Genomic DNA, 13,164 nt, shown 5'->3' on the forward strand with positions numbered 1-13,164 from the left:
ACTCTGAATTACTAATGTTAAAAACAGAATTAAAAAAAAATAAAATAAACGTAGGCATCTTCATAACAAGGTACAAGCTCAACTATTTTTTCCCTTTGCAAGTCACCTTTCAGGACTGAACCAATGCTCTTCAGCTTTCAGAATTACAACATTATAAAAGCTTAACTCAATAAATAATTATGAACAGAATCACAACAGGAAGATGTTACCTTGTATGTGGCTGCAATGCACTTGTATCCACGGAATCTTCTCCAGATCTTAAGAGTCCTAACCTCCTTCCACTGAAGTCACTGGCAAAATTCCCATTTACTTAATTGGAATAGAGCTGGGTGCCTAGTTTGTAGATAGTGAATGAAGGCGCTATATTGCGCTAAATGTTCTATTCAGAACATAACTTTGTAAGGAGATTATGTCATAATTCTTTCCCCACTTGAGTAGTTTAAATACACTTTCAAAATGTTCCTAATCTACATAACCAACATTAATATTTCTGTCAACCCCAGAATTTTTTCAGAAAAAATAGGATTAATTTCCAAGACCAATGCCATTAAGAAACTGAATAAATGCTGCTTTCGTAAACATTGCTGTTCTCACACACCTGTTCCAATTAGAAATCTATTCTTAGCAAACCCATGCTTGAAAATTTTCTTCATTCCAAAACTTTGTATAGACCAGCTGGTTCTAGACATTTGCTTCCCCTCTTTCATTGTCTCCACCAAATTTAAAAAAGCCTTTTTGTAGTAGTTTTATGCCTTTTTCAAATTTTATTTTGCAGGATTCATAATTTTGTTCAGAAAATTAAAGCATAATTAACACTAAAGAGATATTGTTTACCGGTAGTAATCCATATCTCTTCTGCACACTGAAACAGTCTGAGATGTTAACTAGTTTGTGTGGGTGCACAGCTGTGGAGGGCTGCTCTCTGACAAAGCATCAATAAAATAATATCTACAGCAGAGTGATGTACAGATTAGCAATATGTTCCTTCTGCTTCAGAACAGGGCAGCTACAAAAGGAGATCTTTTTATTTAGTTGCAACTATCATCCAGGTAATATTCCTGAAGTTGTTGAATACTATACTTTTCAAAATTAAGAAGGATTAATTTATTTTCCAGTTCAACTGTGTGTTGGGAGCTTAACATTTTCTAGGTTTTGAAACAGCAAGTCTCAAGTGTTGGCTGGGTTTTGCAGGTGCCCTTTCTTTTTGGTGGCTCCGTTTGTGGCTATTGCTAGTTCAAAATCAGAATTTCCATCCATAGGAAATGTTGATATTTTGGCACATGTGTTTAATTGAGACAAAAGTTGAAATATTTTTTCCACAGAACAGAAAATTCCAAAACAATTCAATTTGAAAATGTAATGATGTTATCTTGCTGCCTCATGTGAAGCTGTAGATCAGGTACCTCACCCCATTCTCCTCTATGATCCAGGCTCCTCATAGTGCATTACCCATGATGCACTGCAGAAGTGAAACAAGAGATGAGACAGTGGTGAATCATGGGAAATGAGTCCAGCCAGGGAGCCCAGCCCATAAAGAACAACCTGGGCACAAGGTTTCATAGCAGCTCAAATAGATGCAGTTCAATGTCAAACTCGAACTAAACTGTAATGTTTCAATTTGAGTTGACCCAACCTGAAATGAAATATTTTGGTTTTCCTAACAGAAAATCAAAAATGTCAGCAAACTTGGAATCTTCCTGTGGAAAACTTTGATTTTTGGAAACTGTTATCCATCAAATTTTGGAAACTGTTATTTTGGAAACTGTTATCTATCAAATTACCAGTTTAAATCCTGGTCCTATATTCAGAAAATCCATCTCCCCTTCAAGGCATTCAAAGATAACGCCAGATGACTACTAAAAAAATTAGAGAGCACGCTTTAAAAAGGTGAGTTGTAAATGGACTTACAACTCTTTTTAGCAATGCTGATTTCTCCCCATTATCCAGACTACAGCATTCAACTTTCACCTCCCTAACCAGACTAAGGGCTTGTCTAAACTTACAGCACTTCGGCTGCCATGCTGTAAAACTTAGGCCTGGTCTACACTGGGGCGGGGGGAAAAATCGATCTAAGTTACGCAACTTTCACATAGCTGAAGTGGATGTACTTAGATCTACTTACTGTGGTGACTTCACTGCAGTAGGTCGACTGCTGACGCTCCCCCGTTGATGCCACCTGTGCTTCTCGCTCCGGTGGAGTAGCGGAGTTGACGGGAGAACGCTCGGCGGTCGATTTATCTTCTTCACTAGATGCGATAAATCGACCTCCACTGGATCCATCGCTCCGGAGGTAAGTGTAGACATGCCCTTCGTGAAGACTCTACCTAAGCCAACGGGAGGGCTTCTCCTGTTGGTGTAGGTACTCCACCTCCCCGAAAGATGGCAGCTATGTCAACAGGAGAAACCCTCCCATCGACATAGCACTGTCTACACTGGGAGGGTTAGAGTAGTGTAACTATGTCGCTCAGGGGTGTGGATTTTCCACATCCTTGAGCGATGTAGTTATATCGACGTAAGTTGGTAGTGTAGACCAAGCCTAAGTCAGGTATTCAAATCCACCCCCATCCACACACCAGGCTAAGGAAGGACGTTCAGAATACTAATCTTTCTATTATTTTCATTCTAGGTCTCCCAACATCCATCCAACTGCAGCTAACTAGATCCTACTCTGCTGAAATAGCTACCTTCTACCATAACTACTTATATGCTTCAGTTGTAGAAAGGCCACCTTTTCCTTCTCAACTCAAAGCAGAGTTGGTCTATAGGCATTCAGATATCTATACTATTTGACACACTCTTGTATAGCTTCCTAAAGCTATAACTGTTTTCCCTCCCTCAAAACTATAACAAATAGCTCTTCTAGCTCCCAACAAACTGACTCCATTCTTAAACAGGGTTCCAAGGAAGCTGTGATTGCATCATTTTGGTGCTTAATGGGGTTGTATGTAGCGTGGGAGTCAGCAAGCCCTGTGGGGGATGAATGTTGTTGAAACCCAAGTGCCTGTGATGGAAGACCATTACTTTTATTTCAGTAACACCTACAGGCCCTAGCCACTATACAAACACAGTGAGAGGTGGTCCCTATTCACAAAGCTTACTATCTAAATAGATTAGACAAGATAGAGGTTGGGAGAGGAAAAAAGCACGGAATTGACATGACATGCCAAAAGCCAAGCAGCAGATCAGTGTACGCTGGGAGCAGAATCCTGGACTCCAGTGCCCTATTGACAGGATCTAATGGCTTTTAAAGATTTTGTAGCTGAGGAGCTCTGGGTCTTGTATGCCTACGTAAGGAAAACGGACTCATTGCTGAAAGTACTGGAATTCTGTTAATTCCATTTACAAGAAATATTTAATATGGTGGTTTTGTTTATTAAATTATAGGTGTGAGCTTCACAGTTAAGATGAACAATAAGGGACACAGCAAATGCTTCAGTCAGTTCTGAAGTAAAAACCTAAACATTTTAATTTTTCAGAACTGAAATAAGTAACGCTCAAATCGGTTTCCTGGAAGCAGAAAGTTTTGCTTACAATCCGTCCGATTAATCCATTGTAGATGACAGCCCCTTACATTACTGACTCAGAGTTACTAATGATACCACAAGTCTGAAGACTAGACTTATTATAAGGCTATTATTTATGTTTTAATAACAAAGACACGAGCTGCTGCATGACTCAACTTTTACAATGACAAGCATAGTTCAACTACTTTTCGGCATTCTAATTTCAGCTTTTGATCTAAGTATAGATAAGAAACAGGGTTATTCACCATTGCAGAGGTCTGAAAGCATGGTCTCCTCAAAGTTAGTAGGAACTTTTCTCTAGATTGTAACTCAGCATGCAATACTCTTATTTGCTTATTTGGGTTTTAAAGCACCACATATCATACCCTGGGCATGTTGTTTTTTCTAGTGACTATTTTAAATTTTGAAATCGCTGCACATTAAACTTCAATAACAACCTCCCTAGCCCCAGCCAGCAACCATTATCCAGCTCTCAAAATGTCTACGTGGCCTTGTCTACATAGTTTTTGTCCTGGCATAACTGTTGGTTAGGGATGTGATTTTTCTTTAAACTGCTATAGTTATACTAGAACAACCCCTTGTGTGGATGCACTTACGCAAGTATAAAGGTGCCATAGACCAGTATAGCTCATTCCCTTTCTCTTACATAAACAAACTACACTGATATAAGCACCACTGAAACTTTGTCCACAGTGTGCAGGGGGGTCATATAATTAAAGCAGTACAACTTTTATTTTTAGAGCCGTCTAAACACAAGTGACCAACACACTCTAGCCTTCATCCACTTCAATTTATTGTCTCTAGTTACTGGCAAATCATCCTACTGTCTTTTCCTGGAAACTCCTCCCATGGTCCTAATTCTTACATTGAAAAACAGTGCTCTAGCATCAGAAGCTAGGAACTAATGTTTACAGAACATGAAGGAAGTTCCAAGTAGTAATTTGGCAGGCTTCCTCTATGGGGATAAGTTTAGCAGAAGCTGTAGAGGCTTGTATTACTCTATCATGAGCCCTTCTTGAATACGCTTTCCTTGGTTCTCAAACTTTATTAAGTTTCAACTGAAAGATCTGCTGTTTTCAAACAAAATGAGCACAATTTTCTTACCATTAAACTGGTAATTTTTATAATGAAAATGTATAACGTAATGAAATACAAACTTTCCATGTTTCACAGTAGCAGTCATGTAGTCTGTATCAGAGTTGTTTCCCTTTCAGGTTTGATCATGTATATCTATAGAGTCACTACTCTGACTAATTTAAAAATAGACGTGTGCACAAGTTTCTAAATTAAAAATGCCTATATAGTATAGAAAACAGCCAAAAAATAGTAGAAGTTTCCCTAAAAATTGTACAATATACTCTTCAATTTCATACTATATAATCATTACATGAACAGCCAAGTGAAAAGTATGATTAATGCCACTTTATGGTCTGTGAAAGGGAGGATTTTGAATGACTCAAACATGCTCTACATACCTCTTATTAGCTCATAAATATTCATGTCCATAAGTTCACATATTAGTGCAAGAGAGCCAGATTTTCTGTCACTGAAGAAACAAATAGGGGTTTTTTTTCTGAGCAAGAAATAAAATTATATTTGCATTTGTACACAAAGTAGACAAAAAGTACTCCACTCAGCAAAAGAGTCAGTTTAATCATCAATAAGGCAACTTGTAGTTTTCAGTTTCAACAAACCTTTATCTAGAGAAACCTATTCAAATTGATTTATAATTTTAATTTACAATGGCATTTTCCCAAACTCTTTGCATCCGGCTCTCCTGGCAGGAAGCCTCATTAGCCTTCCAAGTACTGTATGGATTTTTACTCTAAGTATGGCACAATGATGCAGTCTGGAAGCTCCCAATAAAATAGCAAGACATAATATAGCCATAAAGTATACACTAAAAATTGATAAGAGATACAAAAGCATTGTGCCATATCTGAAAATATTTAATAGTTGAACTGGTCCCAATATTGTTCCGTCTGGCCAAAATAAGTCACATTTTTAGCTATGTCACTTTCTAAATTCTATATTTTAACAGTGGCAGTTTTCTATGATAGTGGATTCCCTGTTACTTGAAGTCTTTAAATCATGATTTGAGGACTTCAGTAACTCAGCCAGAGGTTTGGAGTCTATTACAGGAGTGGGTGGGTGAGGTTCTGTGGCCTGCAATGTGCAGGTCAGACTAGATCAGTGGTCCCCAAACTTTTTACCTCACGACCCCCCTTACCCCTGTCTGCACCTCCCCCCCTGCCCCCCCCCCGAGCCGGGAGTGATGGCACGACTCCAGGAGTGGGGGGACGTGGACAGAGGTAAGAGAGCTGGGGCCACAGCTCGGATACGGGGGTGAGAGACCGGGAGCAAAGCCCTGGGTGCAGGGCCGGTGGTCAGGGCCCCGGGGCCAGGTATCGCTACCTCACCTGGGGGCTGGCCCGGGCCCCAGCCACAGCCCCCCAAACAGTCCTCCATGCCCTCTCACACCCCACAGTTTGGGGACCTCTAGACTAGATGATCATGATGGTCCTGATCCCTTCCAACCTTAAATTCTATATTGGGAATGACCTTCAGAATGGTAATTGTTGTCCATCTGTGCTTTTTCATTTTGCCTGGCACTATGTATGTAATAGGAGTTGTGAAATGATTAAAAGCAGGACCAAGTCTATTCCACAATTGTGACACTCAAACGTTTTACTCCAGAATCTGAGATTTTGGGTTTTTTTTTTTTTTTTTTAAATGTTTAACCTTGTGGTTGCAGAAAAACTTGTGAATATGAACAGAGAGCGTTTCCTGTTTGACTCTACAGGGAGCTGGAACATCTCCCTGAGAAGTGTGACCTACCTCATTATCTCAAAACGGGCCCCTGTGGACTTCACAATTCTGCTGCTAAATAACTTGATGTTTTTCCAAGATGCCATGGAATTCATCATGTTCCTGCAGCTGGCAACCAACATTTTGTTTTATTTTTCCTTGCCCTGGTGGGACCTGTCTACGGATGCCTCTTGCTCTCCAATGTTCCTTTCCCAATAATTTGATTACAGTGCATGCTCCCTGCACTGTTCAGTTGACCCAGGCAAAAAGGAATTGGGGAACCAGAAATGGAGTCCATCTTGCAGCAAGAGAGTGGCTGACAATCTGGGCTGCAGCTAGATCTAGGGAACTCGGGAGATGGGCTACTAAAGATGAATACTAGCTTCTCTCTTCTGGCACTTGTAGTGGGAAGTAGTTTCTAAGCTGGATTGTCTGGATAACGCTGCAAGGGCTGAGGTCCAGAGAATGCAAAAGCCAGCCTGAAGAGCGTAGTAAAAAATGCTTGTAAATAATAATCATCAACAAATGTTATACTTGATTAATTTCAGCAATGAACCATAGTGTGCAGTTGCATAGGGGTGAGGAGGATGAAGGCAACAGAATAGAAGTCAGCTTTGCTACAGAATTTGGTCTATCTGTGCAACAGAGTACATGGAGCCTTGGAGGGCAGTAGGCATTAAGTCTCCTTCCCATAAAACCAGAACATAAATTTATTAATTGCTTAAAATATCTCGTCCCAGGTCACCTGTTTTCCCATTTTGTTAGTATGGATGTTGTAGTTCATGTTTTTGCAGCAATATACTCTAAAGAAACTGAAAAGTGTAATTTAGAACTGTATCATATCTTTGCTTAACAAGAGGCATAAGGGCTTGGGAGAATCAGACAGATCTTCCAAAAATTTCCTTTTTGATGGAATAAATAATTGGTTAAATTCCTCCAAGCTGTCTTTTGTCTCAAAAAGCTACTGAAAAATTTGCAAATAGAGGATACAGGAAGTAGGGGAAATAAATACACTGTACTTACAAAACCACCTCGTGTAACATAAGGATATTAGGATGTGGATTCAGTCGCCTCAGTGCTTGTATTTCTCGCAGACTATTCACTTGCTCGATACTAATGTGTAATTTAAAAAAGAAGCGAGAGTGGAAAACTAGTTTACAATTTAGGAATTAGATTGTCACTAAGTCCCCACACAAGGGAGCAAGAACCTCCCCTCCTCTTATGTCCCTCTGCAAGCTACCCAAATCTGGGGTCCAGGAATGAAGAAGTAATTGGGGAGTTAACTGCCTGGAGTAAGGGGATGGGGTGGGAAATGGGTAATATCCTGGCTCCACTTCCCCATCTTGCTGACCAGATTGGCTGACCCAGGAGAAGTGGGGAGTAATTTACTGTTGGTGTAGTCCAGAAGTAAATTACTACTCCGCAGCAGCAAGAAAGAAATCGGAGAGGAACTGTGACTCAGAAGTGCATCCAAGTCACAATATCTCCCACTGCTACTCCTGGGTTGGTGCATCTTACAGCTAAAGACTATACCTAAAAGGCACAATCTAGCCCTGTGTAATCATTAGCGTTCAAACTCAATTCAAAAATTAATAACCACTAGTGTGAAGAACTGAAACACAGTATTTTACTAGCTAGTTGAAACATAATTAAATACTATGTCATTCATGCCTGGGACTCAATTAACCATTAGAAGTCCAGCTACAGAAACCGTTGGGGGAAAAAATCCATTTTATGGGGCTTCAATGGCCTTGCATGGACACTAGATATAGCAAATCACTACAGGATAAGCTTTTCCTTTCACAAGCTGATCAAGAGTTAACCAAATGCCAAAATCCTTATGAAACTAAGAAAATTATCCTGTACTAGCAAGATCAATTTATATCACTATTACCTATAGCTATAAGTGAACATTCCAGTAAAAGTGTAACCTCTAGCCATTCATAACTATCAGAGGGTCCAAGACCTAAGGGTCACTTTAATGCATCATAGGGAAGATGCTTTCACAATCCCTCGTAAATATGGGAATGGTGGACATCTAAGTGCAATGAGTTGAACACACTCAAAATTTCTTAATCTTATAACTAGTATTTATTTTTGTTAATTTGGTCTCAACTCTACATACTGTTTTCTTTTTTAATAAAAAAAAGAGACAAAACTAAAACAGATCTCTGAAAACTAACATGATTGACTGGATATGTTTTTGGTCTCAATGCTTAATGTTAGCATTTCTGAATGGTCCCGAATAAAATGTTCCTAATTTTAATTCAAAACATGACCACAGTAAATTGATTTACACAATGAGGGTTATTTTCAGAACCAAAGTAGTACAATTTTCATGTTTGTTTTTAATCAATTTCAATATGCATTAAAAAAGGAAAATATATACTCAAAAGATCTGAACTGCCCATGTGAATTTCCCTGATAAAAATCCATTGCTGGAATCTGTTTCACAAGATATACTGCCAGTTTCAACCTTCTGTAAATAACAGTAATTTTACTTGGAGTACACTGTGCAAAACTGACTGACTCATCAATACTGATTTACATGACAGGGCCAGCTACCTCATCATCTAATAAGATTTAATCTTGATAAACAAAAACAAACTGATCATAACTTCAGTGAGACATAATGGAAGCCTGTTTTGTGTTAACAAACAAAAAATCCCAAAACTCAGCACCAGCAAACTGGCATCTTTCCCAAATAAACCTCATACATAGAGCTAATTAAACAAATTATCAGTTTTTAATATTTCTAAAATTGATTAGCCAAGAAATTTGTGCGCGCATTCAGAACATTCTGGACCAAATACTGAGTGCAGCTTGGTTACAACCTAGTGTAACTAAGGACAGAACCACTTTTACATACACCTTGTTCCTCCAGCTGTCCAGATCCACTGAGTTTATGGCTCCATTGTACTAATGGATCAGCACAAAGTGGCTATAGTATAAAGTTTATATTCAGTGGCCTTGGCTGATTAATTATTTTTCCATTTAAAGGAAAAGGATGTGTTGGTAAACTCACTCTTCCTTAATCTCTGCAGATCTTGATAATCAGTGCCGCAACAGAGCACTGAATCAAACCTGAAATTTTTCAAAGCCGTAGACGCAATATCAATTGTTACAAAAATAACTCCCACTGAAATCAGTAGGAAATGAATGTGTCTAACTGAGAGCTGAACTTGGCCCCATGCTAAAGTTAGGGGTTGTGCACCTTGATTTGGATGAGAATGCCATGTGTGGGTGTCCTGTAAATCCCACTTTGCCATTTTCCTAATAAGAAAGAGCTCCCACTGTGACTTGTGTTGCCCACTATTAGAGGACACAATCAAATGTGAATAAAGGCAAACACAAAGAGGAACAAAATCTATACAGGGATAGAAGATAACTACTGTTACACGATCCACAATAAAATAAATTTTAAACTGACAATGGATAACGAGGGTGTTCTTTACACCATCTTCTACTACTAATTCATTTATGGCAGGAAGAAAAATGACACGAGCATGTTCAGACATATTCTACTTTTCCTTTCTGGTAGGAATTCATTTACAAATGTAAAACCAAGACCAGAGTGGTGACAGGAACAAATATTCATTAAAGTAGATAGGAATGAACAAAGACCCCAGTCCTCCTCCCTCTCTAATCCTGATCTCAATCCAGTTGACAAGCAGGTACAGAATTTGCTACAGTGAGTGACATCAATGGGTCTACTTGGTAGTAAACACAATGCCAAATAATAATTTGCTATACGATCAGGTCCTCAGTTCCCCCTTTCTAACATATGCCAACATATTTTTCAATACACTTGAACAAGTATTCAGAATCCTCTATTCCAGTGTTTCCCAAACTTGGGACGCTGCTTGTTCAGGGAAAGCCCCTGGCGGGCTGGGCCGGTTTGTTTACCTGCTGCGTCCGCAGGTTCAGCCGATCGGGGCTCCAACTGACTGCGGTTCGCCGTTGCAGGCCAATGGGGGCTGCGGGAAGCAGCCCGGCAGGTAAACAAACCGGCCCGGCCCGCCAGGGGCTTTCCCTGAACTAGCGGGAAACACTGCTCTATTCAGTCTTAAAATTTATATTTATTTCCCCAATAAACGTAAACAAAGTTTTCAGATTTTGGGCAATAGTATAATCAACTATACCTACCTTTCAAAATGCTGTTTCATTTGTTTCCATGCATAGTATTTTCCATCCCTAAGACTCTGCGTCTTCAGAACATCAGAAAATGTTCCCTCGCCTATTTTACCAATTGGTTTATATTCTAAAAACAAAAATATTTAAAATTTTAAAAATCTAAAAATAAGTTTTGTTGTAAATAGTAAATATTTTTATATTTATCGTTAGTTGATTTTCATTAAATTCTGTCTTTGCTGGGTGATTTTCAATATTACGCTTTAGGTTGTGGTTCACATGTCAATCATTTGGGAAAAAATTAAATTGAATTAGACCAAATTGGGTTTTACTGCCCCATCCTACTGATGCTCGTACTACTGATTATATAATACATTAACACAATCCCAGAGCACAAACTATGACCTCCCTGCTCTGTGACATGGTACCTCTGCACATACAAGAGGCCTTTTTTCTGTCATAGCTAGGGCCCTACGAATTTCAGAGCCATGAAAAACATGTCACAGACTGTGAAATCAGCCCTCCTCCATGAAATCTGATCTCCCCTGCTGCTGGGAGCCTGAAGCTCCTATCTCCTAGTCTGGCCGTGCTGGGGAGGGACAGGAGTTGTCCTTCCCCTGCATGGCCGCTCTTGGTGGGGAGATCAGACCCATCTCCAGAGGCAGTGCAGAAATGAGGGTGGTATCATTATCCTGTCTTTGACTCAAACTATATTTCTCTTTCATTCTTCGCTTCCTCTACATGTACTTGATTGGTCCTGCTCCAATAATACTGACTGTTCCATCAGCTAGTCTTATCCAACCCCTCAAGTCCCCTCATTGCTTAGTGTCCCTCCAGATTCCGTCCTTGGTAATCTCATCTGCACCTATAGGTTCAACAACCATCTCCACCAGTGAGCTGAAGGTAAACCAATTCATGTCAGTTTCATGCTACTGTTACTGCTGGGGAAAGCTTATGAACAACAAAGGAAGCAGGCAGTGGAGTTATTCACAGAGAAGAATCCAAAAAGCAGAGACCAAGGGAGAGGTAAAGTAACAAAAACCTCTTTCCTCCCTCATACCCTCATGCTTGACAGCAATCAAGGAGGCTGTAGGAGACTTAGGGTACTGCAGCATTGTAGCTATGCTGCAGCAACACTGTAGTATAGACACATGCTAGAGCAACAGGGTTTTTTCCAATCACTACAATGAATCCACCTTCTTGAGAGGCAGTAGCTAGGTCAACAGAAAAATTCTTCTGTCTACCAAATGGTGTCTAAATGGCAGGGGTTCTCAAACTGTGGGGACGTTATTATGGTTGGGGTGGCGGGGGGGAGTCGCAAGCTATCAGCCTCCACCTCCAAACCCTGCTGCGCCTCCAGCATTCGTAAAAAAGTGTTATTAGTATATAGGGGGGTCAAACTCATAGGCTTGCTGTGTGAAAGGGGTCACCAATACAAAAGTTTGAGAACCACTGCTATATTGGGACTTAGGTCGGCTTGACTACAGACAGGTCTACACTTAAAATGCTGCAGTGATACGGTTGCAGCAGTGCAGCTGCACCATGGTAGTGCTTCAGTGAAGATGCTACTATGCTGGAGGAAGAGCTTCTCCTGTCAGCATAGTTAATCCACCTCTGTAAGAGGTGGAAGCAGAAGCCCTCCTATCGACATAGTGCTGTCTACACTGGGGGTTACGTTGGTATAATTGCGTTGCTTGGGGTGTGGAAATTTCACACCCGAGTGATGTAGTTAGATCGACCTAAGTTTTAGGTATGGACCAGGCTGTAGGGAAGTGGAGACATACCCCTTTCTCCTTGAAGCATCCAGGAGTCTTTGCAGGGGCAGGAGTGACTGAAAGCTCTTTCTACCGTCCAGAAGCTGGATGGTGGATCTTTATATTTCAGATACCTACCAGCAGTAACCTAGGTGTCATCTTCAGTTCTTCTTTTCTACTAGCCAACCTTCATGTCCACTCTTGCAATTAATGCTTCTTCTCTTATTAATATTTAAAATCTGCCCTTTCCTCATTACCAAGGTTCTCTTTCACTTCTCATCTTTATTACTGTGACCTTCCCCTTTACAACCTTTCCTCTTCTCCAGCCTAACAGTGGCACTTTGGATAAAATCATCACTCTCTCCTATCACTCTTATCATTTGCTCTTTAAGTTCCATCTAAGACTCTCCCTTTTCTTCCCTCATGCTGCTCTTATGTTTGAAACACTACTTCTCTACACTAGACCCTCTTTAAAGCCCAGTTCTTCCAGAAATCTGTTCTTCCTTTTCATCACCAACACATTATCCTCCCTCCCTCTCTCTCTCTCTCCTGAACTACTGTCTTTTATTATTTTCTTGTCTGATTTAGATGGTAAGATCTTCAGTGCAAGGCACACGCAGGCCTGTTTATAAAATGCCAAGTACACTTTCAAATGCTATGTATTAATATAAACAGTCTTTGCTCACGGAGTACTTTACAAGTCAGGAACAGAATCTCAAAAACCAATATAGGAAGGCACCAAAACCCATCACAAACACACCAAATCAGGAATAATATGCTGAGGTGTCAGAATCCTGCTTAGAAACCGGATTGCTAATATTTTATAATCCTTAACAACCATTGATTTAGCATGTTCAAACCTCACTATTGTAAAGGACATTCCCCAACAATCTTTTTAAAATAAAAAGATAAACTGTCACTACGGCAGAGATAATTGATAGCATAGT

General features: G+C 40.0%; 1 protein-coding gene across 4 annotated transcripts in view; it reads right to left on the reverse strand.

Annotated features, from left to right (window-relative positions):
* Positions 1-13,164, reverse strand: part of MOK (MOK protein kinase) — a 32,975-nt gene that overhangs the window by 14,345 nt on the left and 5,466 nt on the right. Inside the window, exons 2-4 of one of the 4 annotated variants that reach the window (XM_074956264.1) lie at positions 10,479-10,593; positions 7,356-7,445; positions 5,000-5,070 (exon numbers count right to left, since the gene is read on the reverse strand). In XM_074956264.1, the coding sequence (XP_074812365.1) occupies positions 5,000-5,070; positions 7,356-7,445; positions 10,479-10,593 (276 nt within the window). Of the gene's footprint in view, positions 1-209; positions 1,676-2,122; positions 3,829-4,999; positions 5,071-7,355; positions 7,446-10,478; positions 10,594-13,164 lie in introns of those variants that run through there. The other 3 variants (XM_074956267.1, XM_074956265.1, XM_074956266.1) reach the window with 3 other exon arrangements.

This window comes from Natator depressus, chromosome 6 (assembly GCF_965152275.1).
Source record: "Natator depressus isolate rNatDep1 chromosome 6, rNatDep2.hap1, whole genome shotgun sequence".
Classification (NCBI taxonomy): domain Eukaryota; kingdom Metazoa; phylum Chordata; order Testudines; family Cheloniidae; genus Natator; species Natator depressus.